The sequence below is a fragment of the Astatotilapia calliptera genome, chromosome 3 (genome assembly GCF_964374335.1).
Source record: "Astatotilapia calliptera chromosome 3, fAstCal68.1, whole genome shotgun sequence".
Taxonomy (NCBI): Eukaryota; Metazoa; Chordata; class Actinopteri; order Cichliformes; family Cichlidae; genus Astatotilapia; species Astatotilapia calliptera.
In genome coordinates this window covers 46235995-46255528 of record NC_137424.1, presented here as the reverse complement: position 1 = coordinate 46255528, position 19534 = coordinate 46235995, and the positions used below count along the sequence as shown (strand labels likewise).

Below are 19534 nucleotides of genomic sequence, written 5' to 3'. Positions count from 1 at the left end.
ACCCGGTGGCGCCAGTGTTCGGCAGCCTCACCTCTGTCAGTGCGCCCCAGGGTGGCTGTGGCTACAATGTAGCTTGCCATCACCAGTGTGTGAATGTGTGTGTGAATGGGTGGATGACTGGATATGTAAAGCGCTTTGGGGTCCTTAGGGACTAGTAAAGCGCTATATAAATACAGGCCATTTCTCACCACCCTGTGACAGCTGAGATACATCTGTGGGTCCTCAGTCATTCTCAGGTCATCATAGTCGTGAGCACTTGAAAAGAAGGTAACTGTTTCCTTCTTTCCAAGCATTCAAGACAGCTGGGATAGACTCAATGTTCCCCACAACCCTGAATTAGAGTTAAGGAAGTCAACAGATGAGTGGATGTTTGTTTCTTTGGGCCTGTCTGTGTCCTCTTCTTTTCAAAATAATCTCCTCATTTTACTCCCCCCATGTGTAATCTGCCCTCCATGTTTCCATGGTGGAGAAAAGGTTGTAATTAGGAAATACCTAATTAGAAAACATAAAAGTACCAGTCATCTGCCAATATGGGCTTTAAATCTCAATTTATCTTTGTCACTGGAAATAGAGGGTAAATAGTCATGGAGAGGAAAGACAAAATCTCTCACCTGCAGACCAGACAAACTTTGGTTGACTGTGATCAGTGTGATACTCTGGGTCTCCTCTTCCAGCTCTGCACACATATCCTGCTGTTTGTGTCTGTCCATGAATGATGTAGGAGTCCTGTGCAGTCCCACTGCCATCAGGTAGCAGCTCATAACTGGAGGATTTCTCTGATAGATCAGGAACAGCTTTATACCAGTAGAAGCTCCATCCTGCAGACGGATGTTCAACCTCACAGTTCAGAGTTACTGAGGCTCCAGGACTCAGCCATGATGGAGACACAGTGAGGACAGGACGGGGTTCATCTGTTCAACAAAGATTTGCTCTCAATCTTTCGTCTCTTAACTCTGAATTCAATGTCACTAAAATGTTGACTCACAAATATTTATGATGAACTTTCAGAGTGAGACTATCTAAACATGTCAAATATCTCAACATGTACTAATAAAAACACATTTTTACAAACTGTTTCTATTTCCAGGTTAAATGAACTATGACTCTACTTACTGTCAGAAACTGTCAGTGTGACTGAATCACTCCACTCTGTTGTTTCATGCTGTGAACTTTTCATTCTGCCCTTACAGCGATAGTTTCCACTGTTGGATGATGAAGCAGATCTAATCCTGTATTCATTTTGATTTGGAGCTTTTATCCTGCTGTTTTGTTCCCACTTATAATTCAAGTATTTCCCATATGAACATCATAATGTCAAACAGGTTAAACAAATGTCTTTCTGTTTGGTCTTCAATGAAATTTAGAAACATGAATTCACCTTGTATTGTGTTTTAAACCCAAATTTTAAAAAAAGAAGTTAATCTAAACTGACTGGCTATACTCTGTGTAGCAAACTCTCATCTTCCTCCTCAGCAGAAACCTTACTGTGAGACTGATTTGTCTATTTCACTGGAAAAGAGGATTTCCTGTTTCTACACCTGCAATTCCATCATGGGTTTACCAGGGTGTCACTCACAGCCAGACTCACTCAAGGCTCTTATTTCAGTGTAAGCTGCACTGTATCTTTAATATTTAATTGATTGTTTTAGAGATATATTTGTTGAAATGATAGTAAATATTATATTGAAGTATGAAATAATTTACTGATTAGACTCTAGAAGAAGCATATCTTCTACTGCAGAGATATGAACACTTTCTAATTCTAAGGTTTTTCTTTAACAGTGAGAAGAATAGTGGAAATCAACATCTCTGGAGTTGTGTACTTGTAAAACTTGTTTTGACTGTGGGAGGATGCCAGCGTTCCCATAAGGGAAGATGTAAACATCACACAATGGATTCCTCCCAGTAGACCCACCTATGGCATCAATTTCAAACTGCCATGTCGCTTCATTCTTTAGTTATCACATTTACAAACTTGTGTGTCCCCTTGGCCTTAGAGAGTAAGACCTGAACTAACTACATCGTAATACAGTTTCTGCAAGTTTCTGTAATCCACGTGTGCAACAACATCAGAAAAGAAAAAAAACTTTTAAGTTTATTAAAAAAAATGAAAAAAGTATCTGTTTAAGATCTTTGCCCACTGAAAGCAAAAACTATTTAGTGAGCATCACTAAGACAGCTACAAAGTTGTATCAAAAAGAAGCATTTTTTTTTAACTATTATAGATGAAAGATCTCCAACTTACATGATACAGTCAGTGTGATGATATCACTCCACTCTGAGAAGAAATAGTCCCTTCTGCCCTGGCAGCTGTATCCTCCACTGTCAGACTCAGCAGCTCTGATGATTCTGTATTCACTGGATGTTGGAGGTGTGTTTAACTTGGCTGCTCTCCATTCATACGTCCACTGAGCTCCTTCACCTCCCTGAATCTCACATCTGACAGTGACTGTCTCACCGCTGTATATCTGAGTCCAGGGTGGCTGCAGGGTCACAGTGGGCTTACTGGGAACTGTTCACAGAAAAATAAATAGATATCCAATTAGGAGAAAAATGCTGGGCTCACATGAGGCATAACTGCCACATACATTACCCTTAGTACAGCTGTGAAGTGATTTGCAATTTGGGAAAAGAGGTGCGAGGCAGAGTCTCACATCTTTGATATACAGGTGATCTGAGGCTACTTGTGTATTGGCTGCTTCAAATTTTAAACTCTTCAATCAATCCTGTTCAGATCATATTACAGGACTCCTGGGTTGTTTATAAATATCGGTATGGAGAGTAATTTGCCTTAAGTGTTAAGTGTTGCAAATGTGTACAACATAATCCAGAAGGGTAAAGTAATATCTACAGATGTGTACAATAAGTGTGTAACTTTCAAAGACTCGAGAGCGCCTGGATGACTCACACACAAATACAAAGCAATCTGACCACCAGTGTTGGTCAAGTTACTTGAAAAAGTAATCAGTAACTAATTACTGATTACTTCCCCAAAAAAGTAATTCCGTTACTTTACTGATTACTTATTTTCAAAAGTAATTAATTACTTAGTTACTTAGTTACTTTTTAAAAACACTATTTACAACCTGAATAGGTGATAAAGCGATAGATCTTTCAGCCCAATTCTACTTTTTCTGCATAATCCATCATACAAAATGTAATCAAATGGAAAAGTCTTTTTAAAACTTGTTTTATTAATTTTAATCTTTTAACTTTATGCATCAAGCAAAAATTAAATTATATGCAACATTCTCTAACTGGAAGAAATTTGTTTAACATATAAACCAATTTTCTGCACATTCCAGCACATAAAATAAAATATTTTCTTGGTGTTTACACTCAGTCTTTCAAATAAATGCAAGTGAAACACAGCAGAAAATAAATAAAATCAAAGACTCAGCGGTCCTGTTGCTCTGTTTTCACCTGTATAGCAGGCGGATGTTTGCCCTGGTGCAGGTGTGCCGCAGCGGTCAGTGGAAGGATACGCGAGTTTCTCTGTGAGTTTCCCATTACGTCATAGCGCACTCGTGCTCGCTCGGAATTAAGGGGTTTTTTCGCTGTAAAAAGAAGTTTTCTTCCCACGCAGTGAACAGTGGACGCTAATGTTTTTGTCACTTTTTACGGAATCAAACTCAAAGTTCAGTACTTCCACGCTTTAAACGCTGCACGCTCATACTCTCTCTGCACTCCATTTATTATCCATTGTTGATCTGCACACAGCTGTTGCCACGAACGTCGCACTCACTTCATTTTCATGAGACACTGGCAAAAGAAATCACGGTTTTAGTAACGCAGTAATGCAGCGTGCTTACGGGAAAGTAACAGTAATCTAATTACCTTTTTTGCAATAGTAATCCCTTACTTTACTTATTACTTGAAAAAAGTAAATCGGATTGCAGTAACGCGTTACTGCCCATCTTTGCTGACCACACATAAATCTATTTTACAAATGAGTAAATCCAAAAGTGAATAAATACTGATCAATTATGTACGATTTATTAAGTTCAACATCATGAATCCAATAATTTTACTTTTTAAAAAAACCTTTAACACACGTGGACAAATCGCTTGATACCCACATGGAGATTTGAAACTAACTTCATGCTGCCGGCTTTGCACAGATCTGCAAATGTAAAATGAATTCATGTCCTGGTGTAAAACTGCGACATCTTGGCTTCCAGTGTTTCCCTGTGTTTCTTTTTTCTAAATAAACGAAACTACATGTAACCACTTTTACGAGAAAACATATTTATTATCTACAGACACCACACAATAGCCTGCCATATCCTGACATGTTTAGGATTATTCATTAGGATAACATTAATCTTAGCCTGGTTTCATTAGAGAATGGTAAGATTACCATCAAAGTGTTATTCCATTTCACCTGGATGATTTCTATATTCAAAATAAACAGAGATTAGTTTGCATATACTCACTGCAGAGGATGATCCACAGTGAAGTGCAACCAATGTGTCCTCCATCTGCTGACTGGCTGGCTTTTCCAAGCAAAAAAAAAGATCAACACCTCACTTACAAAAACCATATAAAAAACCTAATACGAAAACATTTATAGGCTACTGTTGAGTGTCTGTAATTGGTAAATCTGTGTTTTCTAGTAAAAGGGGTTACGAATTGTTCCGTTTATTTAGAAAAAGAAACGCAGGGATACACTGGAAGCCTAGATATCCCAATTTTACACTGGGGCTTGAACGCATTTTACATTTGTAGATCTGTGCGAAGCTGGCAGCTCAAACCCCATCTGTACAAAACCCCGCAAGGGACATTGGAGGGAAAAAAAATGAAAATGAACTTTTGCAGGATCGCGCAAAATAGGGCGCATCCATTGAAGGGTGCATTTGAAGGCCGATTATGTCACAGCCAGGCGACGAAGGCTCTCCATTCGAGTCTGCTCCAAATGTGTCCTTCGTGGCCCAACCTATCCCAGAATTCACAGCCAATTCCAGTTTCCAACAATGGTGGTAGCTACTTAGCTTTAATATTACTTTTACTGGGTCACAAAATAAACTTTTAAGATATTTTCAGGCAAGAATGTAGCTGTGTAAACTTCAAATATCTGCTCAGTTTATCAAGACATAACATATATTTATATTTGCAAAAGTGCTCTGATATTTTAGAATTAGAATTAGAATTCAACTTTATTGTCATTGCACATGCACAGGGCAACGAAATGCAGTTTGCATCCATCCAGAAGTGCTTTAGTGATATAGATATATTACAATATATATTAGCAATAATATAGATATGTGAGTATATTACATAAATGGGTCTATTATGGTATGTTATAATGTACACGGTATGAAGTATGTTGTGAATATTCTATAACTATAAGTATGTACAGGCTGTAGTGAGTACAAGCTATGTACAGGATATGAACAGGATATAAATATGAAAAACTATACAGAATATGAAATAAATAACTTTACAGAAATCTGAGATATACAGCTATACAGAAATGGGAACTATGCAAGTTGTAAACAGTTGTAGGGTTAAAAATTATCGAATGTACAGAATGATTATTTACACAGAGCTATACAGTAGTGCAGTTAAGATAAGTGAGATATAATTCCTACAGAGGCTATATAAAGTGCTAGTGGTTGTGAGTGGTGGTTCAGTCCATGTTATTATTGTGTGTTTGAGGGTACAGTTGTCCATTGTGGGTGTGTGTGTGTTCAGTCCATGTGTTAACGTGGGTCAGATGTCAGGAGGCGGAGTTCAGGAGTCTGACAGCTGTGGGGAAGAAGCTGTTCCGGTACCTGGTGGTCTTAGTCCGGAGGCTCCTGTGGCGCCTCCCAGAGGGCAGGAGGGTTAAGAGTCCATGTGATGGGTGACTGGGGTCTTTGATGATTTTCCCAGCCCTTTTCAGACACCACTTCCTGTAGATGTCTTTCATGGCAGGAAGTGGTGCTCCGGCGATGCGCTGGGCAGTTTTCACGACCCTCTGCAACGCCTTCCGGTCCGAGGCAGAGCAGTTCCCGTACCAGACTGTTATACAGTTGGTCAGGATGCTCTCGATGGTGCAACGATAGAAGTTCACCAGGATGTCTGAGGACAAGTGGTTCTTCTTCAGAGTCCTCAAGAAGAAGAGGCGCTGGTGAGCCTTCTTGACCAGCTTGGAGCAGTTGGTCGTCCAGGTGAGATCCTCGGAGATGTGGACTCCCAGGAACTTGAAGCTGCTCACACGCTCCACAGCCGTCCCCTTAATGTGGATGGGTGGATGTGGGTCAGCATTCCTCCTGTAGTCCACGATGAGCTCCTTGGTCTTCTCGGTGTTAAGCAGCAGGTTGTTTCTGTCGCACCACTCAGCCAGACGATCCACCTCCTCCCTGTAGGCGGCCTCATCGTTGTCACTGATGAGGCCAATCACCGTGGTGTCATCTGCAAACTTAATGATGGTGTTGGAACCATCAGCAGGTCTGCAGTCGTTAATCAATCAAAGCTTTATTCGTCACATGCAGGTTGCCCTGCAGTGAAATGGGACCCCCCCAGACCTTACACATATAGCACAAACATTACATGGGGATACAGGTCGGAGATTGGTAGAATCAGAGAAAAAACATTGAAATGTACACTACAGTGGGGAAAGTACAAGAGGAAAAAGAGACCCCTACTCATGCTGTGCTTCCATGGTAGGACAGGATGAGAACAGGAAACAAAAAAAACTCCTTTGCACAAAAAAGCACATAAATGTCCACAGCACAACATTGTGAAGACATGACAAGCCACAGGGGTGGGTGGGGGGTGAGGAGTAATCCGAAGAAACACAGCAGCCACCCTGCACAGTGCTATCATTCCAGCGCGGCACACAGACCCGCCGTGTTCCCTCGCCGGAAACAAGCATCGAAGGCGTTGGAAAGGGAGGGGGGATGAGTGAGTGCCTATCAGTGTAAGTGTATGTGTGTGCGTGTCCATAGTTCAGCGGAGACAGTGTCCTTCGCTCTATCAGGCTAAGTAAACAGTCTGCCAGCCAACCCAGGTGGCCTTCATGGGACGGGAAGAATAGTCATCACACAGTCGTTATCAGGGAGTTGTTTTGGTGGGCTCCAGCCTTGGGCCTAGCAGCTGGCGCCGTGGTGTCCAAATGTTGAATATTGTTGATTTCTCCTTTGTGAGCAGCTCGAATTTAGCACTCTGACACTGGTCCCTCGATCTCCCGTTGGAGAGCCGCGAGCCTCCCCATGATGGTATCAAACTTCTGTTCCATGGTGTTGTCAGTCTTTTGATTCTGAGACCTCACAACTGCAGTGATCCGTTCCGCGATGTTTTCCAACTGTCGCTCAAGGGTGTCATTTTGAGCAGGCCTTTCTCTGATGTTTCCCCTCATACGCTCAATGGTGTTGTTTTGAGCCTTCACAGCAGCTGTAAGCGTCTCCAAGGTGTTGACCATATTACGTTCATTGTGAGAGGTCGCGCCTCGTCCCGTCGCTTCGAATCCAGCGGGCAGCCCTGTGGGGGTTTGAACAGCCGGTTCCGCTCTCATATTTCTCTGATAAACCAGGGCTAAGCCAACGCCGATCAGCATGAACCCTGTTATCATGGTTCCGAATAGGTGGGTGAAGAGGGAGTAGAGGAAAGGGCTCATCACACAGCCTTGTGGTACACCAGTGTTCATCGTGATTGTAGATGAACAGTGGTTATCCAGCCGGACATGTTGGGGGCGGTTGGTCAGGAAGTCCAGTAACCATTTGCAGATGAGGGAACTGATGCCCAGGTCTGTCAATTTTCAGAGACCTCTGACCGTAAAGTCAAGGCTCACAAGAGCTGGTGAGAATACTGCACTGCCGGCACATCGTGCCTCGACCTCCCGGTCAGCTGAAGGATGCGACCTTGCTGTTACTGTCTCCAATCAGCTCGCTAGCTACTGCATTCTGGGAACACGGTCCAGTATGTAGCTAAATCCATTTTCAGTTAGTATGTTTAATTATTTTATTTTAAAATTTATATTTTTTTAAGACCATTGTTGGTTTTAATCTAGTTTAAACCACACCACTCCACTAGATTTAGCTGAGATCTGAGCAAGAGGAAATGTCAACAACTGAGTGAGAGGGGCTGTTATTGTGTGTGTATATGGATAATAGCAAACACTGAAATACATTTCTTGCATGCAGCAATGAATTTTAGATGCTCAAATTAAACTTTTCTTCGCTCAAAATAATTTTCTCCTCAAAATGCAACATTTGCGTTTGCAAATTCTTTTTTATGTGTGCTCAGAATAGAGGCACAAAAATAATGCCATACAAAGCCATAAACCAGATTAGTGGCCTGTTGAATACTTAAAGTCTAGCTTAAAGTCTAGGTTGGCATTATATTTGAAAATAAAGTAATTTTAACTTGTCTTTCTAAAGAATTAAATTAAATCCCACAGTTGAATCATAAGAAACATTTTGGGGTTGCCTATGTTACATATAAACACTGCCATATGTTTTATCTGGTCCTTTTTCTGATTAGAAACTTTACATATTGGAAGTTGGCTTTTAACAAGCATGTAATGATCCATCCATCCATTCGCTTCCGCTTATCCTTTTCAGGGTCGCGGGGGGCGCTGGAGCCTATCCCAGCTGTCATAGGGCGAGAGGCGGGGTACACCCTGGACAGGTCGCCAGTCTGTCGCAGGGCCAACACACAGGGACAGACAACCATTCACACTCAATTTCACTCGCACATTCACACCTATGGGCAATTTGGATTTTCCAATTAACCTATCCCCACAAGCTGCATGTCTTTGGACGGTGGGAGGAAGCCGGAGTACCCAGAGGGAACCCACGCAAACACGGGGAGAACATGCAAACTCCACACAGAAAGACCCCGGCCTGATGTTGGAATTGAACTCAGGACCTTCTTGCTGTGCGGCAACAGTGCTAACCACCGTGCCACCGTGCTGCCAAGCATGTAATGATTACATTTAAATTAGGTGGGCCTTTTTTTAAGCACATATCTCTTTAGGCCCAAATTGACTGATAATTATCCAGACTGACAAATGGGACATTGAATGTCACCTTTCTGGTGGGGAGGGAGCCTGAGATTGTCTAAATTGGGGTCTATTCTATAGCAAATGCAGAAAATAATGTTTTAGGAAAGTAAATTAGTTGGTGTTCTAAAAAATACGATTGTTTGCTTGCAGGACACCAGGAGAGATGAGTCCTCCGTCACAGATGGTGCGGTCAGTGAAGATGGTCACCTGCAGCTTTAAGGTCATTGCATCTCCAACCCACATTAAGGATAATAAAAAATACTTTAAAAAAAAACATCCGAGATCGGGCACCAAGCCCCAAGTGCGATAGAAGGATCAGTGAATGTGAGAGTAACTGACCTGAAAGACAGGATCATGGCGAAGCTTGAAACCTGGATCCCCCATAGCTGGTTACCAAGACTACGTGAAGTACCCTCAGAAGGTCTACTAAATGATGTGAATGCTACGGACAACCCTACCGCCACGATTACCGAGACTAACAAGCTGATCTACATTACGGCAGCAGTGATCATTGAGATGCTTGGCTACAAGTTGAACAGCCACAAGGAGCAATACCCCCCATGGAGAAGGAGACTAGAGGCTAAGATCAAGTTAGCATGGAGGGAGGTTAGCCAGCTATCAGAGCTGCAGAAAGGTGCGATGAAGAAGGTGCCTAAGAAGTACAGCAAGCTGTCCATACCTGAGGCCTTGGAAACTGCAAAGCAACGACTCACAGCCTTGGCCAGCCGCTTGAAGAGGTACACCAGAGAGATCGAAGGCAGGAGAATAAACCAGTTGTTCTCCACAGAACCAGCTAAGGTGTAGTCTTAGTGGCAGGGGAACAATATGACAACAGCACCACCAAGGCTGGAGACGGAGCAATACTGGAAGAGCATATGGGAGAAGGACGCAACCCACAACAGCAATGCTCAGTGGCTAGTGAATCTGAGGGCAGGCCAAAGCAACATCCCTGAACAGGGTCCAGTAACCATCACAGTGGCAGATATCCAAGAAAGGGTGTCTAGTATGAAGAGTTGGACAGCACCAGGAGCTGACATGGTTCACGCCTACTGGCTGAAGAAGCCTACTGTACTCCATGAGCGCCTGGCAGCACAAATGAACCAGTTGCTAGTTGACGAGAGACGAAGGCCAGACAGTCCTGATCCTCAAGGACCCCCAGAAGGGACCAGTCCCATCCAACTACCGACCAATAACCTGCCTCAGTACCACATGGAAGCTCCTGTCAGGCATCATACTGGCTAAGATGAACAGGCACATGGGTCAATACATGAGTGGGGCACAGAAAGGGATTGGCAAGAATACCAGAGGTGCAAAACTCCAGCTACTGGTAGACAGAGCAGTCGCCCGAGACTACAAGACTAGGCTGACCAACCTGTGCACTGCCTGGATTGATTACAAGAAGGCCTATGACTCGATGCCCCACTCCTGGATCCTGGAATGCCTGGACTTATACAAGATCAATGGGACCCTAAGAGCCTTCATCAGGAACTCAATGGGGATGTGGCGTACAACACTAGAGGCCAACTTCAAGCCCAGAGCACAAGTAACCATCAAGTGCGGGATCTACCAAGGAGATGCTCCTTCCTCAATGCTGTTCTGCATAGGCCTGAAACACTCAGTGAGATCACTGACAAGACTGGCTACGGATACCAACTACAGAATGGAGCAGCTGTCAGCCACCTCCCGTACATGGATGACATCAAGCTGTATGCCAAGAGTGAACAAGACATTGATTCACTGATCCACAGCACCAGGATATACAGCAGTGACATTGGAATGTCGTTCGGACTGGAGAAGTGTAGTTGGATGGTAACAAAGAAAGGGAAGGTAGACAGAACGGAGGGGATATAACTACCAGAATGAAACATTGCAGACATAGAGGACAGCTACAAGTACCTGGGGATTACACAGGCAAATGGGAACCATGAAGAGGCCACTAGGAAAGCTGCAACCTTCAAGTACTTGCAGAGGGTCAGGCAAGTCCTGAGGACTCAGCTGAACGGTAAGAACAAGATCTGGGCGATCAACACCTACGCCCTGCCCATGATCAGGTACCCTGCTGGGGTGATAAGCTGGCCAAAGGAGGAGATAGAAGCCACTGGGCTGTGGATGTCCGGGCCCAGGTCTCCTCCACGCCAACTTCATGCTCTGGGGGCTATATTGTGTTTGTTTGCTATTTTCTTCTTTTAACAGGTGATCCAATGGATTTTCACAGTGTCTTCTTTTACTTTCCCCCCTTCCCCTCTATTTTCTTTCTCCCTTTCTTTCTTTCTCGTTCTCCCTTTCCGTATAATTGTCTGTCCAAATTGTAATAACTTAAAATAAAATAAATAAATAAACAATGACAATATAGATTAATCAAGTGGAACAATGTTGCATTGGCATATTTTGTCCACTTGAAAAAATAAATCCATTGGGCATCTTTCCTGGCCTTCAGACAACAATTCTGATTGCTAAAGTACCGAACGGGACAGGCAAAAAAAAAACTTAAATTAAATTTTAAAAAAAATATTGGGCAGCAGAAACCCGAGGAAGAGGAGGGGCCATCATGGAAGGACAGGCCCCTGCATGATATGTACCACCGGCAGATAGAGGAAGTGGCTGACATCCAGAAGTCCTACCAGCGTCTGGACAAAGCTGGACTGAAAGACAGCACAGAAGCATAAGATCCATAGAGGCTGTGGTCTACCACACCAGGCAAGACCCCAGGTGCAGGCTGTGTAAATATGCCTCTGAGACAATCCAGCAGGCTGTGTAAAGATGCCTCTGAGACAATCCAGCACATAACAGCAGGGTGCAAGATGTTAGCAGGCAGGGTATACATGGAACACCATAACCAAGTGGCCGGCATAGTGTACAGGAACATATGTGCCGAGTACAGCCTGGAAGTCCCGAGGTCAAGATGGGAGTTGCCCCTTAGGGTGGTGGAGAATGACTGTGGTAAGATCCTGTCGGACTTCCAGATACAGACGGACAAAATGGTGGTGGCTAAACAACCGGACATAGTGGTGGTAGACAAACAGAAGAAGACGGCTGTAATGGTAGATGTAGCAGTTCAAAATGACAGCAACATCAGGAAGAAGGAACATAGAAGCTTGAAAAATCCTAAGGGCTCAGAGAAGAGCTCAGGAAGATGTGGAGGGTGAAGGTAACAGTGGTCCCAGTGGTAATCGGAGCACTACATTCTAAAAACTAAAACTCACATTCACTTAAATTTTTTGAGGCAACACTTTTACACTTAAAAATACTGAGTAGATTGGAAACCAGTCAAATCTGTTTAATATACTTGATAAATTGAATAACTAAAGTTTAAACATATTAAGTTGAAATAAACAATTTAAGCTGTTACACAAACATGAAAAAATTTAGTAAATAACACTGACATGCTTGGTCAATGTAACTGAAATATAGATGGTCAGTTAATCCAAAATTTTGTCCCATTTACTTAATATTGTAAACTGAACTTAATCAAAATTCTACTTAATATTAAATATGGTAAATGGCCTGTATTTGTATAGCGCTTTACTTAGTCCCTATGGACCCCAAAGCACTTTACACTACATTCAGTCATCCTGAATGTGTGTGTGAATCATTCAGTCATTCACACACACAGTCACAGACTGGTGACGGCAAGCTACATTGCAGCCACAGTTGCCCTGGGGCGCACTGACAGAGGCGAGGCTGCCGGACACTGGCGCTACCGGGCCCTCTGACCACCACCAGTACACTGTAAACCCCAACAGTCTACCTGACTTATAAAGTTTGTGGATATAACAATTAAAATTCCTCACAAAGTTGAAACAACTTAAAACTTTTCTGTTCGGTTAACGATTCAAACAGTTATAATTGTACATGGCTTAGAAGTTAAGAGTAAATACTGCTTTCTTAATTATGATTTTTGAGTAAATGTTTTTTTCCGAGCTCCGCATGTGGACGTCATGACGTCTTCTCTCTAACCTGAACGACGTTGACAGAAAATTCTGTTCAATATGGCTGCCCTTCTCGAGCGACTGGAGAACACATTTGGAGAAACTTGTAAGTAAAACGGAACCTTCGTTATGTTTATTTTTTCCGTAAAAAAGCAAGTATATTAATATGTTGCAGCCAATAACTTGTTTTCGAATGCGCTGTTGTGTTAAAAAGCACAGACCCAGGTGGTGAATTGTTGTTCGCTGTTGTTCGCGCTCTTTTTCAAACATAGATTATGTCGTCAGTTTTACAGTTTTAACCGATTAAAACACAGTTTTACTAAGAATCACACATAAAGAAAGGGTCTTAGTGATATTTTAACGACCCCTTGCCAACGCAAGAAAGTTGGCGTTTTTACAACAGCACCCTCATTGTTCGGCAGGGTTTTTTTTTTCCCTTCTCATTAGCATCGTTCAAAAGTGACTTAGCTAGCAGTGGTAACTTCTATCTAAAACAATTGAAATATAGCAAGGTGTTGTATATTTAGTGTGCTGATAAGGTTTTCAATATTTTTATTTTTTCTTCCAAGGCTGAAGACCAAAGACAAAAAGACAGAAGAAAAAAAATTCAGACTGCAATTAATTTCAGGTGGAGACAGTAAACACAGGTGAGTTGAAAGATCTATTGAAGAGACCTTTCTTCATGGCCATTAAAACATTTTTAGGTTAAAAGACCCGTGTCATGAATCGCTGTGCGGCAGGCAGGAGTTGGACCCAAAATGCAGGACTCAGACTTAGGGGATGAACTCAAAATCACAGCTATAATTGCTGCTCACAGAAAACGAGCATACAAAACTAAACTGGGAAAATATAAACTCACAGCTTGCAGAGAGGCACACGAGGAAACACACAGCTTGAGGGACGACACAGCACTGACTCAGAGAAACACAGGGTTTAAATTCAATGGGAAGTAACGAGGGGAATGAGACACAGAAGGAGAGCACAGCTGGGAGAAATCAGAACTGACGAGACAAGGGAGCAAAGTAGGATACACTCACATGAGACACAGACCTTCAAAGTAAAACAGGAATTAGCACAGACGCAAACTAGACTAGGGGAGACAGAGCAACTAAGAAACACAGAGGGCAGCTACCAAATACTCAGAACTAAACAGAATACAAGAACACCAAACTAAGACACTACACTAAAGAATACGCTGGGACAACAAAGAGAACTAAGAACATAATACAAAAAACTCAGAGGCACAAGAAACTCAAATCACTGGGTCACTGACCCAGGACCTTGACAACCTGTTTTTTTGTTTTTTTTTTAAATCATGCCCTGGCTTTGTCACACTGAATCATGTTGAAAAGATCTATTTTCATGGCTCCCCCCATTACCATTTCCTTGTACTTCTTTCTACCAGTCTATTTTATTTTGTGACATTAACATCTTAAATGTACCCCTAATTATTAATAGCTGTGTTAGTATTTATAATGCATTTTTTTTTTTATCATGTGCAGATCTACCAAGGGTCAGTGGCACAGTTCACCTTTTGTGGTAAGTTATAACACTTCATATGTGGTCACATAAGTAAGTTGTTTCATCAGTTGTTCAGTTCTTATAAAATGTTGTATAATTGTACCAAATCACTGAGGATACATCCAATGTGTAAATCACAATCAACAATTTTACTGTGATATTCGCTCGTGTTTAGAGAATCTCCATTATCTTTGTTACTGAGTTTCCATTTTTATAGGGCCAAATTTGTATTAAAAATTAATATTTTCATATGATGTGAAATGACTCAATCATTTCTAATTTTTAGAAGAAACCATTCATTAAGTCCCTTAAGGTGAAGATTTCATATATTGATAATGATAAAATTAACACAAATTAAAACTTTCACTGATAAACACACAATTTTTCCTTGCTTTGAACCCCATGTTCTATATAGATTACAGCTCTGATCTGGAGAACACTATTTTAAAATACTGTGTAGGGTTTTTGTCAAATGATTAAGAAACAGACTCTCTGTCACAAGAGACAGAAAGGTTGTATCTTAAAAGAAAAGTCTCCAAAATTTAGTAGAGTCTGATGTCATGCAGTTTCATAAACATGTATTCTCCCCAAAGAATGACACCTGAAAACTTTGCGTTAAATGAACTTTTCTTTTCCCTTTTTAGGAGGCGCCTGATATCAATGTGAAACGCACTGCAGTACTTCGTGCCCTTCCTGTATACCTGCGGGAGGAGGACCCAGAATTCTTTTAGACATGTAATGTAAGTGTATTTTTGCATTACTTAAATTCTGCCAGTAAGATAAAATGCTATGGATTTTTTTAAATACAATTTAATACCCTAGCAGCTACCAAATTGTACAAACAAAATACCCTCTCTTTAGAAAACCCTCACACAAACACACACACAGGTCAGGAGCAGGGCACAGGCGTATCACAGCACTATGGCTATGCTGCAGGTGGCCCAAAAACCAGGCTGAAGTCAAGATTTAGTTTCTTTTTGAGATAAAGTCATGAAATAAAAAATTACTTTTTTTTTTAGAAAAATAACAAAAATACAAATTATGTAATGCAAGAAGCTAACACGTTAATGTACATTTTTCAAAAAAAGTAGAGTACCCTAACTCGTTACAAAGTAACCCACTACACTGCTGAATGTTTTGCTAGATTACAGGTCATGCTTGTCACATTCTCTCAAACCAACCTTACTTATTTAATTGGGGCGATCGTGGCTCAAGAGTTGGGAGTTCGCCTTGTAATCAGAAGGTTGCCGGTTTGAGCCCTGGCTCCGACAGTCTCGGTCGTTGTGTCCCTGGGCAAGACACTTCACCCGTTGCCTACTGGTGGTGGTCAGAGGGGCCGCTGGTGCCAGTGTCCGGCAGCCTCGCCTCTGTCAGTGCGCCCCAGGGTGGCTGTGGCTACAATGTAGCTTGCCATCACCAGTGTGTGAATGGGTGTGAATGTCTGGATGACTGAATGTGTAAAGCGCTATAGAAATACAGGCCATTTACCATTGATACTGTGTCTATTGCAGGCGGACGCATTGGATGAGTCGACCCTCATTGACACTTCAGTTGCCCTTCTCACAGTGGTTACCGACGGCGCTTCCCAGTCCAGTCCATTTTACTTCCTCAAGCATGGCTGTTGTGGTGAAAGGCGGCTAGGTGATGCGTGATATTCCCAGATTTGCAGATGCATTTTCTTTATTGTTTGGCTTGATCTATGCTCTGCATTTAGACTACCCCAGGAAGCTGGTTCACACATTTGCCTTTGTCCAAAATATCTTCATGGGGCTTGATGACGGCAAACCCCTGAAACCCCTGCCTACATGCTCTTAAGGAATATAAGGCAATGTTTGTTAGGACACGCACTCTGTTACTGAGCACTTTGTTTGAAGCACTTTAAGCACTTTAAGTTTACTACAGGCTTTGGGTGGATTTAACTCCATCAGTTTACCTAATTTTCCTATACTTGACTGCCTTATCTGGTTATTTGGAAGCTGATCGTCTTTGTACCCATTTTAAAAAATTGTTTTTCATTTCTATTTAAAAAAAAAGTGATTAGTATTTGACTTTTTGTTTTGCATTTTTGTGTATTTTGAGAAAGATGCAATTAGGACTGATGTCGTCCTTTGTGATTTTATAAAAAGATAAATGTTCTACACAGAATTTATAATGCTCACTTTATGGTGCCGATGTCCATGTTAGTTGTTTTATAAAAACATTTGTGATGTTTTTAAATTTTCATGAAAAAATGTTAAATAAACAAAATGTAAAGTAACTGAATTTCCGTACTTTTTTTTTTGTTAGTAGTCTACACTCAAACATTGAAACATAAATATCTTTTAATTAATAATCAGATAATTTGAGTTTAGGTTGTAATATAATTGCATTGTGTTGCATCAAAATAATAAACTACAAGAAACACAAAAATATTGAAATTAAAGTATACAGTCTTTGAGTAAAGCTCAATTAATAAAATATAAAATATAATTTTAAATTTTTAGGTTAACAATAAATACAAATTTTGAGTACCCCATACTTAGAAGATATGAGTTTTTGTACTTAAATCTTTTGAGGTAATCAGTTTCCACAAAAGTTTTAAGTTCAGTCAACTTGTTCGGGTTTACAGTGTAGGCAGTAGGCAACCAGTAGGCGACCGAGACTGTCGGTGCCGGGGCTCGAACCGGCAACCTTTTGATTACAAGATGAACTGCCAACTCTTGAGCCACGATCACCTCCTAACATTCGAATATGAATTTTATTGTATTTCACTGGTAGTCTAAGTCTAAAAAAAACAAACAAACTAATATGTAGTCGTGTGTTTCATAATACATGTATGAAAAATGTAAAAATGTAAAACATTGTTAAACATGTTAAATATTGCTCCTTCCTTCATCTGAGTTCAGATGAAGGAATCTTTTCCTCAACTTTGGCTGACTTGCCTCGCGAGCCACAAACACAAAGAGCACCTTCTTGCCCTGTTTTGTCGTGCAGTTATTGGTCTTGTGTTCCAGCGGGGTTTGTACTTTAAGAAACCCAACAGTCCTTCTTTCGGTATACCAAAAATAGAGGCGGCTGCTCGACTTGACTGAGATGGATGCCTTCCTCAAACCATGATCCAAAGTGTGCGAGATGAAATCACGTGCGGTGTCGTGAGATTTAACATTGCTATATTATTGACTTACTTTACTCGAACATGATATGAACAATTTAATATACCTTCTCTGCATATCATGTAGTTTCTACACTATATAGTTACACTTAACTTTAAAGCATGAGGCAATTGTGTTGAATACACGCAAGATGCTTACATAAATCCAAGAGATGGCCAATCCCTTTTTTCCAGTGTACAATAAAACATTAAGTTTTTGTACAAAGTATCGGTATCAGATCAGTATCGTTGCAGCCCTAGTACCCGAGAACTTTAACATTTTAATAAACTGTAGTTGACTCTGTGTGTTGGTTCCTCTGAAAGCTGATTGAAAATTTCAAAGACAAATGGCTTCTATAAAAATAGTCAAAGTCAAACCTTTTAATATATTCAGTTTAAAACCTTAAAGAAAGCAGATGTGGTGATCTGAAATGAATGTGTTATATAAACTTTTCTGTTCAGATCAATAACTTTAGACATCATTAACCCACTGATTACTCTGCATGACAACATGATTTAATGGTTGTAAGTAGCAAGGATTTAAAAAAAATGTTTTAAAAATCGACAATAAGAAGAGGGTGACTGCAATTCTCCGAATTTTCTCAGAGTTTTAGACTTTATTGTTTACTCTAAATGAAATGTTTAAACTCACAAATTTCTTTAACTGTGACGTCACTGCTGTCCTCTGTGTAGAAAGCTGGATCTCCTCTCCCTCCTCTGCAGTGGTACAGACCTCCTTGTGAGACACTAATAACTCTGTTTGCTTCATTTCCTCTCATGAGCTGATCTTTAGAAGAGACTGAATCACGTCTGAACCAGTCAAACTTCCAGCCAGCAGAGCCCTCCACAGAGCAGCTCAGTGTCACACTGCCCCCTGCTGGTATGATTGAACTTTGTGCTGTCAGTGTGGCTCTGGGTTTACTTGCTGTTGTGTTTACAAGGGGGGGGGGGGGGGGGGGGGTACGTTAGATTATCATTTACTTCAGGGAAAATAACAATAATAACATAAATTAATTAATAATAAAAAAAATCATACCTCAAATAGTAATTAACCTTTTGATCCACAAACACCAAAGAGTAGTAGACAGATATAAACATGAAAACATGAAATGTCAGCATGAATCATGGTCCAACTCACATGAAACTGTCAGTCTGAAGGCATCACTCCATCCTGTTAAGAGATAGTCACTGCTACCCCGACATCTGTAGTCTCCACTGTGGGACACTGAAACTCTGCTGATCCTGTATTCACTGGATGTTGGAGGGCTGTTTGTGTTGGGTGCTGTCCATTCATATTTCCACACCTTTCCTTCACCTCCCTGAATCTCACATCTGAGAGTGATTGTCTCACCAGTGAATATCTGAGACCAGCTGTGCTGCAGTTTCACAGCAGCCAAAACTGTTCCCAAAAAAACAAACATTTAAAGAAAAATCAACAGGAAACAAACAAAAAAAATGAATTAAAAAAAAATCATAGTTATAAATTCTAATTTCAATTTAATCATTATTTTGTGTTTTACTTCACAACAAAACTTAACTCTGACCTTGTTTCTGAATTGTAACTGGAGCACTGTCCTCTGTGTAGTAAACTGGATCTCCTCTCCCTCCTCTGCAGTGGTACAGACCTCCTTGTGAGACACTAATAACTCTGTTTGCATTATTTCCTCTCATGAGCTGAGCTTTAGAAGAGACTGAATCACGTCTGAACCAGTTATACTTCCAGCCAGCAGAGCCCTCCACAGAGCAGCTCAGTGTCACACTGCCCCCTGCTGGTATGACTGAACTGTGTGCTGTCAGTGTGGCTCTGGGTTTACTTGCTGTTGAAGAAACAAAACCATTAAATCATTAAATCATCATTAAGAGCAAATTTCAGTACTGATCACATTTTAAACATTCATGGAGTAATGTATCTATGAACACAAAGATTAATTGCACATTAGCCTGTAACTGAAGATTTCACTGATT

At 41.1% G+C, this 19534-nt stretch overlaps 1 protein-coding gene and 1 long non-coding RNA gene across 2 annotated transcripts; one reads left to right on the top strand and one right to left on the bottom strand.

Annotated features, from left to right (window-relative positions):
- Window positions 1-12921: 12921 nt before the first annotated feature.
- Window positions 12922-16696, top strand: LOC145425416 (uncharacterized). The gene is made up of 5 exons (XR_013906101.1): window positions 12922-13024; window positions 13488-13565; window positions 14421-14457; window positions 15084-15179; window positions 15951-16696. It is a non-coding gene; the product is annotated as an uncharacterized LOC145425416 (long non-coding RNA).
- Window positions 16697-18139: 1443 nt separating this feature from the next.
- Window positions 18140-19482, bottom strand: LOC113018002 (putative high affinity immunoglobulin gamma Fc receptor IC). Its single transcript, XM_080298444.1, has 2 exons — window positions 18708-19482; window positions 18140-18494 (listed from the first exon to the last, which is right to left on the bottom strand). The coding sequence occupies exons 1-2, from the start codon at window positions 18988-18990 to the stop codon at window positions 18199-18201; spliced, it is 579 nt and encodes a 192-aa protein (XP_080154570.1). The 5' UTR covers window positions 18991-19482; the 3' UTR covers window positions 18140-18198.
- Window positions 19483-19534: the final 52 nt, after the last annotated feature.